The following is a 21917-nucleotide window of genomic DNA, read 5'->3' as shown; positions in this document are numbered from 1 at the left end:
TAAGTGCGTAAGCATTATCATGCAGAATGAAAGTCCATCAAGCCCAATATCCTGTCTCAAAAAGAGGCCAATCCAGGTCACAAGTACCTGGCAGGATCCTAAATGAGTAAAACAGACTTTATGTGGCTTATCCCAAGAATACAACCTAAAACTAGTTACCCCAGCAGCATATAATATAATCAGGAAAATAGTATATAATACTGCTCATACTGGACAATACATATCTGTATTAGAGGCCCAACATACTTGAAGGGCTCTGGCCTCAGAATCGGAGCCTACGCACAGCAGTGAATCACAAACTGAGAAGACCCGCGAAGTTAATACAGCTCCTGCTCCAATCATTGGCCAGTAATTTAATCTTTTTTTTGAAAAAATTTTTTATAAGGCAATTTAATGAAGCTAAAACCCTTTCAACTTTAAAGGGGTATTATACATATGTAGTAGCCAGGATTTGAAAAAATGTGAGACCAAAAAGACTTATCTCAGAACTTGACTTGTCTTTATACCATGTTCAGTCACCAGTGTCTAATTTGCCGACGCGGCCACGTTTCGCGGGAATTTTTATCATCCGCTGCGTCAGGGCCACCAGGACACTCAAAATCACAGGCTCACTAAAAAATCAGAAAAAGAATTAGAGCATTCACACTTTCAAAACCCACCAAAACACATAACAGTAAACTAACACTCACATCAATTCACTCGATCACAGATTTTCAAACCGTATCAAGATGGCAGCAACCACAATTTTATAGCGTACTCGTGACGTCATAACATAACACACACCCACGTCATCATTCATTCATCACAATATACTCTAATAGAAATGTTGCCATTCAAACGATCTATTAAGGCCCATTGGCCACAATGTATCCAGCCTGTTAATCCAGCGCTGTTCTCTTTGAGCCAGATATCTCCTAAAGTCCCCCCCTCTCCTACCCGGAACAACCAACTCCAAAATTAAAGCCCGTAAGGAACCAAAATCATGATCTTTATCGATACAATGTCTCGCTAATGGAGCCCCAATTACCTTATTCTTGATGTTACTTTTGTGCTCTGTAAGTCGTGTAGTGAATTTTCTGGATGTCTGCCCCACATAGATTAACTCACAGGGACATTTTATAATATATACTACACCACAGGATTTACAGTCAGACGTGTGTCTTAAGGTGTACTCTTTATTATCTTTAGGATTACAGAACTTATTAGTGCACATCATAAGACCACACATCTGACACGTTCCACAGGCCCTGTGACCCATCCATACAGTATCACACTCAGCACTAGAAAGCATAGAGGGACACAGAATTTTTTTCAAGTTTCTAGTTCTCCGAAAAGCTATTCTTAGATCGTAAGCTTTAAAAGTGCCAGAAGTTTGTAAAATCGCCCAATGTCTTTTTAGCGAGCGCACCATACGGTGACACTGGCTCGAGTACGTTACAACACACGTCATGACCTGCTCCCCTGGTTTCTGGATGTTCAAGCCCTTCAGAGCAAACAGGGCCTCCCTATCACAATACAATGGATTTGTTCCTCAAAAACAGACTTCAAACGTCAGGCTGATGTCCTTAAACAAAGATTTTTGACCCGGGGCTACCCCCTTAAAGTTGTGTCTTCAGCTTATAAAAGAGCATTGTATTGTGATAGGGAGGCCCTGTTTGCTTTAAAGTTGAAAGGGTTTTAGCTTCATTAAATTGCCTTATAAAAAATTTTTTCAAAAAAAAGATTAAATTACTGGCCAATGATTGGAGCAGGAGCTGTATTAACTACACGGATCTTCTCAGTTTGTGATTCACTGCTGTGCGTAGGCTCCGATTCTGAGGCCAGAGCCCTTCAAGTATGTTGGGCCTCTAATACAGATATGTATTGTCCAGTATGAGCAGTATTATATACTATTTTCCTGATTATCCCAAGAATACCCAAAAACAATCGGGAAGAACCAAACTCAAAATAACTCTCTTCCCAAAAGAGCGAAAAAGAAAAAAAGGAAGTGACTCTACTTAACTTAAAGCAAAGGTGATTCAAACACAGTGCTTACGCACATATCTCTTGAGTGCTCAGAGAACTGGTTGTCAGAATGCGGGACAAGCCCGCATGGTGGAGCGTCTGAAGTAATCACCTCTAATCATTGCACAAAAGACGTGATGTATACATTTTCAAATTAAAACGATAAAAGTGGTAATCCCCAAAAATAAAAAAAATCTTAAACTTATCTGACAAAAATAGCTGGACGGGGTTCAGAAACATGTTCTGGGTTCTGACGCGTTTCGCCTGGGCTGTCTCAGAGAACACATACTGAAGTGCTCAGATATGAATCTGCCGCGCTCTAGTCCATAACCTATATGCAGTGGCATGCCAAAGGCAGGGTGATGGGGGCGATCTGCTCTGGGTTTAGGGAGTTGGGAGGTGAATGGAGTGGTCGTAGGGTTGCGATCCGCATGCACGTGACCATTGACTCTGCCAGCCCCACCTCCTCTAAAGTCAGTTTTCTGTTCCAGGGTGGGGGACCAGCAGAGCTGGAGGTGACACCAGCGCGCCGACAATCCAGCGCCGACAATATGGCGGAAGACAGAAGCGCGCGGGGGAAAAAATAATTTTTAAAGAGCTCCGACTGGGGGTTTGGGGTGGCAACCCCCCCACTTTATTGGTTAGTGTTTGCGCTGCCGTTGCGGGGGGTGAAATCTCCCACATTATAGAGAAAACAGAACTTTTCCCCCCAAAAATCAGAAAAAGTTCTGTTTTCGCTATAATGGAGGTTTCCAACCCCCGAACCCCCCTCCAACAGCAGCGCGAACACTGACCAATAAAGTGGGGGGGTTGCCACCCAAACCCCCCCGTCGGAGCTCTTTAAAAATTACTTTTTCCCCCACGCGCTTCTGTCTTGCGCCGAATTGTCGGCGCTGGATTGTCAGCGCGCTGACGTCTTGTGCTCCACTGTCTATGAACCGAGCTGGAGGTCACACGCATGTGGACCATGGCCCCGTGACTGCTTGGAGGAGGGCGCTGCTCCACCCTGGGTAGCCAGCAAGCCACATATGCCACATTAGAACACAAGAATAGCCATACTGGGTTAGACCAATGGTCCAGCTAGCCCAGTCTCCTGTTTCCACAGTGGTTAATTCAGGTCACAAGTACCCAACAGAAACCTAAATAGTAGCAGCATTCCATTCTACCAATCCCAGGGTAAGCAGTGGATTCCCGCATGTCTGTCTTAATAGCAGACTATGGACTTTTCCTCCAGGAACTTGTCCAACCCTTTTTTTTTTAACTAGCTAAGTTAACTACTCTTACCACATACTCTGCCTATGTGTAGTTTCCTTATGAGTATATGTCAAAAAAAAAACCAGACAGCTCAAAAGCTTGATGGTCCAAGAAGTCTCTGGTATGGCACTATTTTGAGTCTGTTGCTATTTATCCTTTATGATTTCTATGATTTCAGTTGTCTGCTCCTTGTATATTTGATTTACAACAAAAAAAACAATTAGTACTGGATCACCTGGTTCATCCATCTGGTCATTCCCACTGTGTTTGTTTCCTGAGTTTATTACAATCGGGAAGAATCATATTCAAGAACTCTGTTATTACATCATACTCACACCTGTCTCCGTTGTCTTCACTCTCTTCCTTTTCCACACTGAACCTGTCCTAGCTCTGCCTGTATTCCTGTGTACATGCAGTCTCTCCCACCAAGGAGTTTCTCTTTACTCTTGGCTGTGTTTCTCTCTCATAGGTACGAGAGCTTTTACAGAAATCCCTCCAGCAGAACTCCGGTGCAGAGAATCGTAGCGATGTCCATCCAGGTAACCTGAAGAGTCTTTCCCACCTATGCTTCCTATACTGTCACACTCTCCTCTGGTGTCCATCACTAATTTCCAGAGTGCAGTGCAACAGAGGGATCATCAGCCAATAGGCTTCCATCTTGTTATTTCCATCATAATTGATTTTTGTGATTAAAGATGTCCAAATCTGCAGACCTTTGGTACATTTAAGTTTTTTTAGGCAATCTGTAGAGAATTTTTGAGGTATGAACAGTTACCCCTCCCCCCCCAAAAAAAAAAAAAAAATCACTGGTGCAGAATCCAGGTCCAACAAACACTTAGCTGACATGTATGCCTTACCTGGAGCAGGTGTAAATTCAGCTAGCCAGAATTTTAAAGCATGATTGTGTTGTTTGTGAAATTGGAAATAACATGCATTCTTTCCTGGCCTTAACACAACACAACCTCATCACAGTAACTCAATATGACCCCTTTTAAATTTTGTGTGCTATGACTTTTATATGTGTAAATAGTGGTTTTCTAAAATCACTGTGTATATCTGTAAAACATGGTGTTTGCACATCTAAAAGCCACTCAATCTTCCATATTTATTTAGGGGCAAATTATCAGCGTTAAGGCTTGTCATTTTACTGTTAACCTTGGTTATTTGAAGGTCACACTGCATAAAACAGAGCCTGTGCTAAAATAGCACAATTTAGTGCTAAAATAACATGTCTTAATGGTAGTTCCAGTGGCATAGTAAGATAGGGTGGACCCCCCCCCAGGTGCCGTCTTGGCGGGGGTGCTCACACCTCTCCTCCTCTCCACCCCTCTCCCGCTCCTTCCCACTCCTCCCCCGCCACACACGTGCCTTTACCCCCTTCCGCCGTACCTCTAGCTCTCCGTCTGTGTGAGCAGCGGCTCTAACCTGCTTGTGCCAGCCTTGGCGCTCCCCTCTGATGTTACTTCCAGGTCTTGTGGCCAGGAAGTGATGTCAGAGGGAGAGCCAACATTGGTGTGGGCAGCAAGTTGGAGATGCTACTCGTTCCAGGAAAGCTAAACAGGTATGGGGGAATGGAAGGGGCATGCATGTGGAAGTGGGAGAGGCAGACAATAGGTGAAGGGGGTGCCACCACCCCCTCGCGCCTCCCACCCTCGCTACGCCAGTGGGTAGTCCACATTGATAGCTGCGCCCCTTAATCGGTTATTTATTTGGTTAAATAGATATGAAATATTGTTACAATTAAAAAATTTTACGAAAATATTCATTATTTAAAAACCTTTCTATTCTGCTCATTCAGTTAGTATTGTCCTAGGCAGGGCACATGCTCAACACTGCATGTAAGTTTAGCTGCATTTGTAGGAGATGGTTTCAGGTTACATTTTCAAACAAATATGTGCTATAATCACAGTGTCTTTATTGACTCTTAATTAGATATAATGAATATCTCAGAACCAACACCCGTGACATTTTCAAACACCCATGCATCATATTTTTGTATAAAAAGTACAGCATGGAAAGCAGAGATAAGTGTCCATGGGTACTCGGCACTTGTGGCAATTTCAAAGCCAATGTAAATGCAGACTTTTGCTCTGAGGATGGGTGAAAATCCCATGGATAAAAGTTTCCATGGGACTTGCACTAGTGTTGAAACATGCCTGTCGAAGAACGTGAGATGTGTTACCCTGAGAGAATTAAGAACATGTCTGTTAGCCTCTGTTGCTGTTCCTTAATGGAGGTTTCTACTGATTGCTCTTGAGTGGAGGATGTTGGGTAGAGAATGGCACGGGGACAAATTTTCCCCCGTCCCTGCAGGCACTCACTCATTTTTCTCGCCCCCGTCTCCACGAGTTTTGTCCCTGTCCCTACCCCATTCCTGTAAGCTCTGCCTTAACCGCACAAGCCTTGGATACTTAAAGTGTTTGAGGCTTGTGCAGATGAGAATGGAGCTTGCAGGAATGGGGCAGGGACAGGAAAAGAACTCACGGGGACGGGACAGGAAAATGAGTTCCTGCAGGGATGGGGAAAAATTTGTCCTCATGTCATTCTCTAATGTTGGGTTCTTCTCTTGTTGAATTACTGGTGTCTTTTGGCACATCTGGGTTTGAAATTAGTGATGGAGTGTGTGCTGCTCTAATTGCAGAGAAAATCTTCTTCTTGGAAAAAGACATTGACCAAGACCTGCAAGATATGCTCAACCGAGGCAAGCCTGGGCACAACTGGGCTGAATTAGCGAACCAATTGGGACTGCGGAGCTTGGTGTTGACCTACTGTAACACTGCTTCTCCAGCGGGGAGCTTGTTACGCAACTATGAAGTTAGTTCTGTTCCCTTCTTGCTGTTGACATTAGGAGAGTTCCTGTCAAGTTTGCTTTGGTCTCTTTGCCTACTTGATCACCTTTTTAATTACCTTTTATAGCTCTCCGGTGGAAGTCTTGATGAAGTGATCAGTGCACTGGATGCCATGGGGTTAAATGAGGGTGTGAGGCTCCTGCGGAAATCGGAGATTTATGAAAAGTTGCACAGTTCAGGTAATTTTACATTGGTGGTCTTTGAGAGGAAGTGAAGAATGGAAGTAAACGAATGATAGAATATTTTTGAATAGAAATATGGACAAGACTCTGCTGAAGTTTTTCACAGAAGGGGGTTCCAGTGGAATTTACTGTCAGGAAGGAACTATTAAATCCAAATTATGCATACTATGATACTACAGGGAAATAGTTCTACAGGGAAAAGATTGATATCCTATATCCTAAGTCTCTGTGACCAAGGAAGACCAGTAGGTAATTTAGCTGCTTTCCCCAGCCCTCTTTGCCACAGCTGTTAGTTGGTTTTAGACCAGGTATTTTTTTATTTATTTTAAAAATTTCTATACTGCTTTAAACCAAGACGGGTTACAAAAATGTTACATACATAAAATTGTACAACAAATGGACACAGATAATCAAACCTCGGGAAATCAGTAAACAGGGAAAATCACTACTTAAAGAAACGGGTTTACAAACAATTGTGTTTTAAGTAGTTTTCTAAATGTGCCCCTATCACAACATTTCCGTATTTGCCCAACAAGGGAGTTCCACAATTTTACCCCTGCACAACAAAAGGTCATACAGAGTGCCTTAAAGGCTTCGCTTACCACAAGACTATCTCTACTCCAGAAGGTAAGTAGAAGCTTGGCTGTTTGCCCAGGCCTTTAATGGAAGAAGTAACAAGTCACACACATGATATTGTGTTATGTGCAGCTTATCTCTGTTTTTAATGTATTTACTTGACGTCACATCACAGTGCCAACAAGATCTGGCTTTTCTGACACGGTAGATCAGCAGATCTTCCAGGCTCACAATTTGGTGGGTTTTTGCATCCTATGGTCATCTTTGCTGTGTTTGTGTGCTTGTCTTTCTTGCCTAATCCCTCCTGAAATCATTATTTCTAGTGCAATAGGTGTGTCATTCTGGACTAGGGTTACCAGATTTCCCGGAACTAAAATCCAGACCATGGTTCCGCCCAGTTCCACCCGAGTCATACCCCATTCCGCCTCCCGCAACCTGCATGCACTCGTGTGACGCAATGACGTCACACACATGCGTGTGATGTCACTGCGTTGCATACGCACATGACGTCGCTTCTAGCTGGAAGCTTTTCAAAATCCAGACAAAGTGCTGGGTTTTGAAAAGCCATCCGGACGTCCAGATGTGTCCTCTAAAAGGAGGACATGTCCAGAGAAATCCGGACGTCTGGTAAGCCTATTCTGGATGGACATGTAATATCCCAGTGCTCGCGAGCCATGCAGAAGGAATCCACTTCAGTTTTTGAATCCCTCTTCCTTCACTAGAAGGCTCTGCTGCCCCCTTCAGTTTTTCCTTCAGCAGTTGAGCTAGAAGGAGTCTTTCTGATCTGCTCTGTTTTTTGGTCTTTTTTTGAGTTTTTGTTTTTTGACAGATTTGATGCTCCCCTAGTCGAGGGCCCAGCTCTCTGCCTGCGTGAAGGATAAGCAATCTGTGGTCTGTAGCTGACAGGCCAATCCCTCTGTGGTACCTATTGGCCAGCCTGCAGAAACCTTTTAGATCTTAGGGTCCATTCCCCTTGCAGTATTGCTCGCCTACTGCATCGCAGGGGCTTGAACAAAGGCTGTCAGGCATTCATGGGCTCAGCGGGGTTCCACAGGGTGCTGGCTCCATTTAGCCTCCCCCCCCTGTTTCTCCACTTGCTGTTGCTAAATCTTTGGTTGAGGAAGAAGTGAAACCCTCCTTTTATTTAAAGGGTGACTCACTGTTCATGCTCCCTTTTCATAGTGAAGGGACAGACTCTGGGCTACAGCATGTGGACACGTTTGATTTTGGGAAACTTGCGATTTTAAGAATCAGAGATCAGACGTTCTCTCCCCCAGATCTTTTATCCATACCTTTCTTAAATTACATAAGCTAACAGGAGTGTGAGTAAAAGAGCTAAAGTCAAAAAATAAGTTTTCTTAAAATTGTCTCATTGTCTTGGTGTTCAGTCACTATTTATACAAAGCTAAAGTTGATTGGGCCTCAGTTTACTGGGCAAATTATTACAGAGGTTGGTGGCACTTTACAGTCTTAACACATTTAGGCCCTCTTTTACTAAACCGTGGTAGAAGTTTCTACCATGGCCTGGGGCGCTAAATGCTGCTTTAGCACTCGTAGGAATTCTATGAGTGTCGGAGCATGTAGCGCTCCAGGCTACAGTAGAAATCTCTACTGCAACTTAGTAAAAGGGAGGGTTTGTTGAGGCATTGAACTTTCAAGAGTCCATGTCATAAGATGCACTAGTCAAAGTGAAATCTGTGTTTGAAAATTCATGCCTTTAGTCTAGACCAGGGATAGGCAATTCTGGTCCTCCAGCTCAGAGAAGAGGGTTGGTCCATGGGACATTCTTCCTCTGTTCTATTTCCTATGTATCATTGTCCTGTGCAGCTGTCGGATTTCTCTGGTCAGCCACATTAACCTTGTTATATCGCACCCCCATGTTGGTTTGTCCCAGCACTTTACCGAGACAGGGTTTTAAAAAAAGCTTTAATTGTATCTCCTTCCTCTCTTAGATGGGAAAGAAGACAGTGCATATGGGAGTCAGTCTATGGATGATGACATGTCCAAAGCATCAAAACCCAGCTCACCGCAGGCACCAAGATCACTAACGAAACTAAAGACATCTCCACCAGTTTCCAGCCCTGCAAAGTTACCCAGCAAATTTGCTTACTGGTAAAGTCAGTAGAAACACTGAACTCGGCAAACTGTACCTACTAGTGGGGAAGGTACTGCTCGTCTACTGGACTTGGTGATGGTGCACCAGATTTGTCCAGGATTCCAGCGGTGACCAACTGACTTCTCCCTATGCTAGAGAACGCTACAGATCTGTTAGCACTTACCAGGCCTATGTTGGCATCACTCACTTCTTCCTACGTGTGCTTTGGGCTGTGGAGGGAGTTGCTTTTGACCAGCCCCCATGAAGAAAATTCTCACCGTACAAAATTTTCTACATGCAAGTTAAAAAGTGGGTGGGGGAGGGGTGTGCCACAAAAACTTGGCCAAGTTTCAGTCAGGCCCTTCTCTAAAGATGAACATAATGTTCAGACTATTTATCTTCCTGTATTTTAAAATAAGTATAGTAATATTTTGTTGTTTGCTCTTCCTTCTTTGTGCTGTGTCGTTTTGCATGTGTGTTTTCTAAAAGTCTGCTTTTATTATTTAATGATCTTCTATATCTGTTTTAATTTTGAATAAATGTGTTCAGAAAGAGGTCTTTCTTGGACCGAACTGAGGGCCAATTTTAATGAGTTCGTTGTAGCTGGGAGTTCTAGAAGCAAATCATTCTGGAAAGTTGGAATAAGAGCTCCCTGCACCTATATGTGAAATCCCAAATCCTAGGGGCTCAGTGACTTCCACCATTTTTTTTAGTTTTGGGGATGATAGCAAGTAAAAACATCGTGCTGAAGTTCACAAAGACAAGAACATGGAATTCCAAAATGGCAAAAGTTCCTTCAAATAAAGAAGGAAATCATCTAGTCTCAAGATTTGTATCTTACCATTTCTATATATTTTTCATAATTCTACAATATCACAACCGGACACAATTCTGATAATTGTAATAACAAGAACCATGGATGTTTTGCTTGGAGCCCTAAACCAAGTAAACTTTCAGACGATCCACAATGAAAATGTATGAGAGATTTCTGTACAATGGTGATAGTGCGCGCAAACGTTGTGCTCCTAGAAATGGTTTTTTTTTTTTTAAAGTCTTAATATTTTTAAATTGTATATTATTTTGCAAATAAAGATTCCACTGTCTATTTAATAAATCAGTGCCTACTTCATACTCATGTATGAAACACAAAAAATGTATTTAAAAACTCACACTTGCTGCAGCAGAGCAATATCCTGTGATATTGGGGCAAAATTCTCCAGTGATAGTTTTCTCTACATCAGTGTTACAGCACTTTACTGGAAGAGGTTTGGATCACAAGGTAGTAGTGGGAAGTCAGGAAGGAGGCCAGAAATGTTTCATTTCATGATGTCTTCCTATCATTTAGGGGAGTTTATGTGTGTGGGTTCTCTCCCCATGGAGAGATGACAAAGGAGAAAATTTTCTGGCCACCCTTCCCTACTACAGACTAACACAGTTACATGTTTGGAAACACTTGTGGGTGACTATTCACCTATGACAGAATGTTCTTTTTAATGCTGAATGTGGTTAAAACTCCCAACATGCAGACATATTTAGTGCCACTACATAGGTTGCAGCACTAAATATACACGGATAGCATGGTGGCAATATTCAGTTGCTAGGGTGACAATTCTACATTTGGGCACCTTATTTAGGCACTGTGAGGATGAGCCACCTAGGCACTCAGGTTTTGTTATATAGTAGAATAATAGCGTAACCCAATATCAGAGCCCCTAACATATAAGCACCAGCAGTTACACCAACTGGCATAATTATGAGCATCTAAATGTAGCAGGAAGGCAAAGTAATCTGCAATATATTGCTAACTAACCGCCTGATTCTATATATGGCGCCTAAAATATCAGCGCCAACTAGCATGGCACTAAGTGCAATTCTATAAAAGTTAGGCGTACCTTATAGAATCAATATAGCACCAGTATGTCATTACTTTTAGGCGTGCCCATTTAGGCCATCTAAAACCAGGCCTAAATGTCTGCGCCTAAGTTATGCGTTGACCAGTTGGTTGGCGCATGAATTCTAGGAACACCCCTGATCTGTCCATGGCCACGCCCCCTTTTAGATTCATCCACTGGACATGGCACACAAAACTGCAATTTGCCTACCAACTTGTGTGTGTAACTTCTAATTGACGTCAATTAGTGTTAATTAATTGGGTATTAATTGCCAATGCACTGACTATGTTCCCTCTAAGGTGAGCGCGTGAGAGATCGCTCATAGATTTTACATAGTTACTCACTTCCAGGGCTGTAGCAATTACACAGTCCCACCTCCCTTCTGCTGCTTCTGATCTGCAGTAGTAGCGGCAAAAAGCGCACATGGCCGCTCTGCTCAGGCGCATGCTGTCAGCTGTGCCGGTCCTTTGCCCTCTCTGAGGTCAATTCCTGTTCAGGGGCAGGACCAGCAGAGCTGACAGAATGTGCCTGAGCAGAGTGGCCCCACATGCGTTTTTTTTCTTCTTATCGCTAGTACAGATCAGAAGCAGCAGCAAGAGGGAACAGATTGAAGCCAATGTAACTCTGGAAGGGGAAGGGGGGTGGGAACAGACCAATGGAAGGATAGAGAGAGTGAGATGATGGATGGAAGGACATGCTAAATGGAAGGAAGAAGAGAGAAAATGGGCACCCTGGATGGAAAAGGAGTAGAGGGGAGATGCTGGATGGAAGGAGGGGGGGGACAGAGGGGGGTCATGCTAAATTGAAAGATGACAGAAAAGGGGGACCCTTGCTGGAAAAGGGGTAGAGGGGAGACGCTGGATGGAAGGATGGGGGGGAGAGAGAGGAGATCATGTAACAGAAATTTTGTTTCTCATGTCAAGTAGGTCCTCTGCTCATGCAGAAAAATTTTGGTTCACATCTAGTTGGGCCTTAAAGGGAACACAGGGCACCGATTAAGCTAATCAATTAAGATGTGTGCACACAACCTTGGGCGCCATATACAGAATTTGGGGGGTAAGTGTGTAACTGTGAGCCCCACTCATGTTCTGCCCATATTTATTGCTTCCTTGCATTACAGAATAATGTGTGTCTTGGCACTTTTGCAGTAAAACAGAAAGATCCACCAGGAGCAAATTCCACAGGAAAACAGGAGAAACCAAACACAAAGGTAAGGAAGGCAAAAGGAAATTCAGGGGCTTTTGCCTGTACTGCTCAGATCGGCAGCACAACGCTCTCGCATACACAGTATTTTGAATACTTATAGCAAATCGAACTTTGTGGTTATATCTGACAGGACCTAGATCCACAAAAGGTTAATCAGCTGAGAAAAAGACCACCCAACTGAATGTTATATATATAATGGTCAAAATGAAGGAAAAGATCTCAGAATTGCCACTCCAAGGATCATAATAATATTATCCAAATAGGAATTGTGGCGTGGATATCTTTCATTGATCAAAAACCTTCATATATTTAAATATGACAAAATTTGTCAATATTTAGGAAATATATATCTCTTGACTACTCAACAATTTATAAAATTAGTAGTTTTTGTAGAATTTTATATAACTTATTTTATTTTTTAAAATTTTTAGAGTTTTTTTTTCTATTAAATCATGAATTGCAAATCGAACTTTGTGGTTATATCTGACAGGACCCCAGAAGAAGGTCTTTGTGACTGAAACACGGACCGCGTGTATCTTAGGATTGTCCTACTGACCTGCACCATTTATTGTGAAGACTTTTCAATAAACTTATTACTGAATCAAGATCATCGATGCCAGTTTTTGTCCTTGGCACTTTTGCAGTAAAATAGATATTTATGCTTGTAAGTGCTAATATTTTCAAATAACATTACCTATTTATGAATGAATCTCCCTTCCCTCCCCTCCAGAAGGCGCATACCACAGAGACAATAAAGCAGGTCTGATGCGTTTTCTCAACAGCATAGTTTTAATCCAACAAGGTATGGGAACAGTTGTACAAAGAGCTCTTCACCACTTCTCAGATAAGAAAGCAGCTCTGTGAGAATAACAAAGGTAAAAAACACAGTTATTAAAACATTCCCAGAATGAACAAATGAATGCAGAAGGGCCATCCTTTTGGAAAACAGAAGCCAGGCATGAGGTAAGGGCAGTCACACTGCAGAAGTGAAATGGATAACTTCTATCTTGCTAGATGAACAATAATAATGTGAAGGGATCTTGTGTTCCCAAGAATGTGGCCAACAAATCCTGTTGTGTTAATTGATGCTGTGCTCCATTTAATTTTTAACAAGATCTCTAATGTGTATCTAATTTTCTGTTTTGTTTTAATCCACATAACCTTTGAGCCAACAGCTCTGACCCTGTCCATCCCTACAAGCTCTGTTCGAGGCTTGTGTAGATGAGGACAGAGTTTGCAGGAATGGGGCAGGGACCGAACTCGCAGGGATGGGACAAGGATGGCAATAGATCCCATGGGGACGAGGACAAATTTATCCCCATGTCATTGTAATCCTATTAATTAGACATGACTGATTTCTGGAACTTTCTACATGACTTGTAAGGCATGAGTGGGGATTATGGGGCACCTGTAGAATGAAGGGCCCCTCCTGCACTTGTGTTGTACCTGTCAAGCTAGAACGCAGACAGGAAGAATTCTCTAGAATTGGGGGGAAAGCTAGAACGCAGACAGGAAGAATTCTCTAGAATTGGGGGGATGTGAGTAAGAAAGAGGTGAAGAACCCTTTTGTCACTGTTCAAAATGCCAGAAGACATATATTTGTGCCTTCTGCCTACAATTTAATTGTAAGCTCTGTGCAATTCTAAATTTATGTGAATAAGAGCCTATAGTAAAACTCCCGCCTCTCACAAATAAAGGGATGAGGACTAGGAGAGAACCTTTCAAATAATGGCAAGACTCACTCTGTTTCCTTTCTCAGATCCAAGAAAACTGTCTGTTCTTGTGTTTCCTCTCTTGGGTTGTTTAAACCTCCTTTAATAATCTGCACAGTAGGGGTGTGCATAAGGTTACCATATTTTTTTTACCTGTAAAGAGGCCACAGGACCCCACTTTCGCCCTCACCCTGACCCTGGCCCAGCTCCTAAGAAGCTAGTTTGGAAGAACCGGCTTACAAAGAATTCGGTGGCTCTTCCTCTCCTCTGCAATTCTATTTTCTTCAAGCTGCTGGCAGCTCAGTGACATGAGCCTGCTGCTGTCGGCCTGCCCCGGAAGCTGCCTCTCTGCAGCGACTTCCTGTTCCCGCATAGGCGGGACCTGTAGAGAGGTGGCTTCCAGGGCAGGCCAACAGTAGCAGGCTCACACTGCTGAGCTGCAGGAAGCCCAAAGAAAATAGAATTGCAGCACTAAGGAATAAGAGACACTGGATTCTTTGTAAGCCGGCCCTGCCAAACCCAGACCGACTCAACAATTTATAAAATCCGTCCAGACAGTCCTCTAAAATGAGAACGTCTAGGTTTTCCCGGACGTATAATAATCCTAGGTGTGCATGGCTGCAAGAAAAGTGAAGACAGTTTTCATTTCATATCCAACACCAGTGTATATTGTTAGCGTAGCTGGCGGGGATCCTCAAGCCCCACCAGATAGAGTCCGCTGTGAAGCCTTCCTGATCTGTTATACCTTGGGGTAGTCAGCAACATGCTTCCGGCTGTCAATGCTGAGACCCACCAACGCATGCTCATTTCACGCACATGAACTGAGCATGCACAGGAGACTCTTATTGTCGGTGGCTGGAAGCATGCCGCTGACCGCCCCAAGGTTTAGATATCTGGTGGAGGCTCTGGAGAGGATACCCGCCAACCCACGTATTGGTTTATACCGTTGAGGGGAGGGGGAGTGGGTGGAGAGGAAATATGTGGACCATGCCTCCAGGTCCACCCAGAAATAGAGGTCTGGCTAAACCTCCTGTTTCAAATTAATTTTTTGTGATTTTAATTGATTGGGCATCCCCCAAAATTTTTGTAACCAACAAATCTACAGATTAATATGTACAAACTGAATACTTACCAGTGTAGTAGTTCACAAACCTATCCTGGAGAATCCCCAGCCAATCATGTTTTCAGGTTATCCACAATGAATATTCATGAGAGGTTTCATTGTGTATATCCTGAAGCCTGACTGGCTGGGAAGCCCCCAGGATAGGTTTGGGAAGCGCTGCACCAGTGAATGCACACTCCTGCCACACAACTCAACCTTCATTCCCTTAGTCGCACTGCATCCACCAAAGAAAATAGAGATGGATATTCTCCAGTCAAAAACCTAGATTGTTTTCATGCCAAGACTCGGCCTGTTTTCTCTCCTTCCCCCGACCCTCATTTCCCCCTGTCATCTTGCTACCTTACCTCCTCTCACCTCTAAAATCTTGAAGCAAGAGAAGACATTAAGAGCTCGTTTTGAGGCCCAGCAGCAGACAGTAAGTGAATGCAGGCATGTTACAGATTCAAGTACACAAGCTTTCTCTGTCCAAGTGGACTTACAATCTAAGCTGTACCTGAGGGAATGGAAGGTAAAGTGATTTACCCAAGGTCAGAAGGAATGTCAGGTGTGAGAAACAGGATTTCAACCCAGGCTTCTCCAATTCTCTGCCTGCTGTTCTAACCACTAGAGAGGTGACAACAGCAAGGAGGGAGCTGGAGCCTTGCCCCAATTCTGAATCATGCATGGGGCATATGCCTACCCACCTTCTCCCCCCTGGCTATGTCATTGATCTCTTTGCAGGATTTCCAATATCCAAACAGTACAAATCATATATAGTAACATACAGAAAAATCATTATAATAAAAAATAATGGTTTCAACCCAAAGAAAACAAACATTAAATATATTTATAAAGACATTCAGTGGGAAAACTCAATGCTCACTGATGCAAAAGTCGGTGTGAGGGGAACTCAGGGAGGCTTTAGTGGGCTAAATTACTTCTCTACTTCCACCCCTTCCCTTTTTAGCCCCTCATTCTAAAACAACCCCCCCCCAAAAAAAAACCAAACAAACAAAAAAACAACCTAACAACAAAACAACACAACATACTGCTTAGGACAGTGATTATATTTCAGCTAGAATGGTGTGTATCATTTCATTCCACTCTTTCTTTCCAGCCCTCGTCTCCCTATCCTTTCCCCAAAAAGTATTTCACATGCTCCATAGAAAGATATGCCCCTAAGAAATGCATCTTGCACCCCCCTTTAACACCTCAGCATGCATTCAGGACCTGCCAGTGGCAACTCACATTTTCTGTCACTAAATATTTACTTAATATCTTCACTCTCCTGCTCTCAGCATGCAGAGCATTGAACAAAGTGTATGGCAGAAGCCTACAGCAGTTCAGACCCTTGTTTAACTCCCCCATCCCCATATGCCACACAACCTATAGTAAATCTCCCTCCCCCACACACCCTTTGATTACAAACTGTTAGCTCCTTGTGAGAAGGGTCTTGTAACTGGATAAATTAGCTGTATTTGTAGAGCACCATGTACTATATAACAGGGGTCTATGGACCCTTTATCAGGGATTATGCTCCTCCAACTGGAGTTAGAAAAATTGGTGAGTGGAGTAAACCATCTGATTATGTTACACCCTCAATGGATCAATCCTGGGGGTATCAGATAATGTTCCAAGTGACCAAAAATTATGTATTTCAGCATTTTTTTACAAATTTAATGCCATCACATATTTGAATTTTTAGACTGAAGAACGATAAAGTAACTACATTGACAAGCAGATCATACACAACAAGGGCCATTTTCAATAGGATGTCTAAGTCTGACTTTGGACATTTCCTGCAAGACACCCAAAGTCGGAAGTGGAGAAACAGCCATTTTTGAAACCAGCAACATCGCAAGACATCCAATTTTTTTTTTTTTTTTTAAATCATCTACTTTGATGTCGTGGCTGTCAGGAAATCCAATCATTAGGACATTCAACTTTGTTCGCCATTTTCTACCACAAAAAACGTCCAAGTTCAAAATGTCCAAAGCCAAACTATTTGGATGTGCGAGGGGCCAGCATTGTAATGGACTGAACACACAGACATGGCAATAGAGCACCTTAGAGGGCACTACTGTGAATGTTACATAAAGGGTGCTAGAAGTACATCTCACCAGAACCCCCTTATAATGTATGGTGAACTCTCCAAAACTTATGGTTGCAGTTGGTACCTTTATGGCAGTATAGTAGGATTTTGGTGGGCTCACAATTTTCCACCATACAATTGTTTGAGTGGCTTATCGGTCTGGGTACTCCTCTCAATGGCTCATTAGCCCACTCACCAGGCTACTTAAGGCACCTGTGTGATGCTCTACTAGGCTTTCCCATACCAGATTTTGAGGGGGGGGGGGTCTGTGTGTGTTTCACAACTTAATTCTTCCAGTGGTCATTTGGTCACCTTTTTGGCACTTTAAGACACTTTTAAAACAGGTCTAGCTCAGAATGTCTAAGTTCTATCCAGGACTTCTCTTGTGAAAGGTTTATTCCTGCAAGAGTCCAAGTCTAAGCCCATCCAAAGCCAGCCCAAATGTCTTCAATACACCCCCCTTTAGTTTTGGACCCACAGTGAGTAGGATGCCTCACAAGACATCCAGAAAGAAAGTTTTGAAAATTGGCACTTGGATGTTTATTTATTTAATTTTTCTATACCGTTCTCCCAAGGGAGCTCAGAACGGTTTACATTAATTTATTCAGGTACTCAAGCATTTTTCCCTGTCTGTCCCGGTGGGCTCACAATCTATCTAATGTACCTGAGGCAAATGGGGGATTAAGTGACTTGCCCAGTCACAAGGAGCAGTGTGGGTTTTAACCCATAACCCCAGGGTGCTGAGGCTGTAGCTTTAACCACTGCACCCCACGCTCCCCTAGTTTAGGCGCGAAAACGTCAAAGTGCCAATTTAAGCCATTCTTTGGACATCTTAATGTTTTGAAAATGCCCCTAAATGTCTGCATTTGTTGGTTGCCGAGATCCTTTTCTCGAAAAAGGTTTTTTGATCTGAGTGATGGCATTAACCCTCCCCTCCTCCCTTTTACTAAGCCATGGAAGAGGTTTCTACTGCAGCCCAGAGTACTAAATGCTCTGGAGCTCATAGAATTCCTACGAGTGTCGAAGCATTTAGCACTCCGGGCTCTACCAAGGCTTGGTAACAGAGGGCCTAAATTTATATAATTTTGGGTCACTTGGATCTTTGTAGCATTGGATATTTCAAAATGATTCGAGTTCATCTCTAGTTAGTGGTGTCAGATAATGTCCCATGATATACGAGGAGTACTGATCTAATCTAATCTAGTCTCAACTCAGTTTACAAATGGTCAAAGACCAGAATACACATGAAAGTAAAAAAGTAGGAGAAAAGGGATTAGTTAAGTCTATCATAGTAGCAGATCTTGCAGTGCTGTCAGTTAGAAGATTCTACAGGTAAACCATTTAGATACTGTGAAAACAACAAAGTTTTTAAGACTTTACGAAACCATTGCAGTCTGAGGAGGTGCGAATTCAGTGTCATGTCTTCTTTTCTGCAGTGGTTAACAGATGGTGCTACTCATAGCAGACCACTGTAATTTGGGTTCCCCCCATTGTCTTTAGAACAGGGGTTCCTAGAGTTTGTCAAAGTGAAGCCCCTTTTTCGACCTTCAAAATTTTGTGGACCCCCACAGGGTTCTTTAATTTTTATATGCAATTATATGGCATATATGAAAAACAGGTTAAGATTATGTAATAATGTGAAATCATTTACTGTAAAATGCTGCTAACAACTCATCTGTTTTTCAAAGTATTTTATTAGAATGAATCATCTTTGTAGCAGATTCTCTGAATTGTACATCTGTCCTTTCTTGTTTAAAGGATATTCTGGCAGCTAACAGTTCTGTAATAGTTTTATAATGCTTGTGATTTATTGATGTGATAAAATATGTATGTTTTATTGTAATCTGCTTAAATGGAATTAAAATGTTTTTAAATAAAAAAATAACAAAGAAATAAAGATATACAGAGCAGAACCATTCAGGTTAAGGTGAGTGGTTGAGAGAGGAACCATGATGAAGATTGGTGGGAAGGAGGAGAATCAAGAGGTGGGGGTGGGGGGAGTTCAGTACACTAGAGAGGAACTGCTGGGAACATTGTGCGCTGATGGGATGGGTGAATCTCACAATAGCGCTGCGCCCTACAAGCCTCTCTCAAGTCAGCTCCTACTATAGCTCTTATGGTTCTCTATCAACTGCTCACCCTTTCCTGAGCAGAAATTTCTGTGTCCCATCCACCCTCCTGCCACCAATCTCTCACTCTCTCTCATCTGCCATCCTGTTATGCTGGTGAATCCCTTGGGATAGTCTCGCATACCACAAAGGAACCATGGTCCACACGTTGAGAGTTTACCCGTGGACATACAGTAAAAAGGCCACGATAGAACACAAAAATTGGAAATTGATATATCCCAGTCTGAACATGTACAATTCCAGTAGTCTTTAGAAAAGTATCTGCCAACCTAGAACAGAAATGCATATGTATGTGGTGGCATGTGGAGCAGAAGCATCCATTTTGCAATTACACTTCCCCCTCTAAATTTGTGGGGCTGAGAAGCAGAGTCGTCCCACAAATATGGAAAAATCACAAATAACTTTAGGGCTGATTCTGACCCATCCCCACCTCCCTCCTGCCTCCCGGACCTCTCCACACATTACCTGGTGGTCTAGCGGTGAAGTGGGGCAGGAGCGATCTTCCTTTGTTCCTGCCCCATGCAGAGCCTTGAACAAAAATGGCTGCTGTGAGTTGCTGCTGTAGTCTTGTGAGACCACAGGAACTCACGGCAGCCATTTTTGTTGATAGCTCTGCACAGGGTAGGAGTGTAGGAAGATCGCTCCTACTCCACTTCACTGCTAGACCACCAGGTAAGGTGTGGAGAGGTCTGGGAGGTGGTAGGGAGGCGGGGGTGGGTCTGGGTTTAGAAACTCATGAATAACTCAAGTCGCGAGTCCTAAACCTGCGAATTTGGAGGGAGAAGTGTATAAACATGGAAAACATCAACAGATGAAACTCAGTAGCTTTGCACGTGTAACATGGTATTTCAGAATTTACACCGTGTCAGTATTTGCACACGTTTAGGTGCCATTTTGGAAACCTGCATGTATGAATGCTCTAATTAGCTAAGGATGTTGCAATCTTTATAAGTTTCAGTGTGGAGAAGGACATAAACAACAAAGAATTAAGGAGGATTCTTCCCTTAATCGCTCCTGTAACGGGCTGCCCAAAACATTAAAAAAGTGTATATGTTCCAGGAAGCAGCTGTAGACCCCAACATTCATACACTGGAATGTACATATGCATTCCCTTTCTGAAAGGGAGCATACATGTGTAGAATTTGGTTCTGCTCAAATCCTCTTTCAAGACATCCAAGCTACTTTCCGGCTTTAGTCATTGCCTTCTCTACCTGCTCACAACCTACTTAATAATCTTAAAGACAATCAGATATGATCATCACAACATCCCACCACTTGTTTTGCACAAAATGCTTCTCACCCCTCTCCAAGAGGCACATCTAACCAGGGTTTTCAGGATTACCAGGAGTAAAATGTCTTCCCACCCCCCACCCGCACAAACATACCTGCTATTGAACAGGCTGACGTCAGGACATATGAGATCACACAACTAGCTTTGCTGCCTGAACTGCAAACCTGCTCGGTGTGAAGCTGGCATGTCAGAGACATGCCAATTATCTGGTTGTGTAAGGAGAGGGTTCTGGACAAGTATACAAAAAACCCCCAAGAAGCTATAGGTATTCAAAGGAACCTCTAGATTTAATGCCCTTCATTGAGCCTCAGAGATGCCTGAATGTGCTCTGAAGTTTTTAAACGTCTATACCAGACCACATTTAGCAAGGATATTCCAATTACCTAGGACACCTTGCAGGTGTAACTGACATTATGGTAGAAGTATCAGGAAGACAGCTATATTGGCAATCCTTAAAAATGGATCAATCAGGAAATATCAGTCAGGGATGTGCACTGAAAAAATTCTTGTCTCTTTTTTGGATTATTTTTTGAGCTCTCTGGCTGATTTTCAGACATTTTCTGGATTGTTTCAGACATTCATGTGTATAAAATTAGATGAATTGCGGACTGAATCCTACAAATGAAGCCTACAAAAATTAGTGATAAAAAAGTAGCGCTCAGTGCTATTCTTTGAACAGGGCTTAAAGTTAGGCACCACTTATAGACTAGCGCTTAGTACCGAAAACTGTGCCTAACTTTAGGTGCAGCCATTTACATCTGAAACGTGGTGTAAATCCTTGAGCCTAAATTAGACACAGATCCCACTTATTCTATAGCTACACATGTAAATCCAAGGCCCCCAATATGCCCATGACCCTTCTATTTCCATGTCTCCTTTTAGGAACTGCATGTGATCTGTGCCTAAATTTATGGACATAAATTTTAATTAAAACCAATTTCTCATTAAGATCCCAATTGTTGGTCCTAATTGGCTCACTATTCATCAAATCTCATGCAAATTGAGCATGCACCCAAATTTGCATGTGCAATTTTTAGCGCTTTTTATAGAATTTGGGGGTAAGTGTACTTGGGTGTCCAAACTTGCAAACAAGTTGATTTAGTGTGCATAAATACAGTGTACATAAATTTTTCTGAATGGAAAGCACAATTGGAACATACAAGAAACAGCATATATTAATTAACAGGAGGAACTATGGTAAAGAAGCTGTTGGATCCTCTGCAAATTGGATGGATTCAATATGGACCTGCTGCTTAGCTAAAGTAGTTAAACTGTTCCAGAGACTTGTGTTTCCATATATTTTTTGTTGTTATCTATTTTTTATTCTTCTACAAACCACCAATGAATGCGAATATTTCTGAGGGATAATTGCAAAGTCCCTGGACCACACATCTGATGAAGTGGACTTGTCCTCAAAAACCTCATCTAATATAATAAAACCCTAAGCGCGCATGTGCACTTTTACCTGCGTGTTCCATTTTCCATGAACCTGTAGGTCCCCGCCGGCAAGAGTGCCCATGCGTGCTTCTACTC

The 21917-nt window shown here is 42.7% G+C and overlaps 1 protein-coding gene across 2 annotated transcripts in view; it reads left to right on the top strand.

Annotated features, from left to right (window-relative positions):
- NFKB2 (nuclear factor kappa B subunit 2) overlaps positions 1-10025 on the top strand; it is a 122563-nt gene extending 112538 nt beyond the window's left edge. Inside the window, exons 19-22 of one of the 2 annotated variants that reach the window (XM_033941034.1) lie at positions 3728-3797; positions 5900-6072; positions 6175-6286; positions 8818-10025. In XM_033941034.1, coding sequence (XP_033796925.1) covers positions 3728-3797; positions 5900-6072; positions 6175-6286; positions 8818-8981 — 519 coding nt within the window. In that variant the 3' untranslated portion in view covers positions 8982-10025. The remainder of the gene's footprint in view (positions 1-3727; positions 3798-5899; positions 6073-6174; positions 6287-8817) is intronic. The other variant, XM_033941033.1, reaches the window with a different exon arrangement.
- The last annotated feature ends 11892 nt before the right edge of the window (positions 10026-21917 follow it).

The sequence above is a fragment of the Geotrypetes seraphini genome, chromosome 4 (genome assembly GCF_902459505.1).
Source record: "Geotrypetes seraphini chromosome 4, aGeoSer1.1, whole genome shotgun sequence".
In the NCBI taxonomy this organism is placed as follows: domain Eukaryota; kingdom Metazoa; phylum Chordata; class Amphibia; order Gymnophiona; family Dermophiidae; genus Geotrypetes; species Geotrypetes seraphini.
This window is presented reverse-complemented; position numbering and strand designations above follow the sequence as displayed.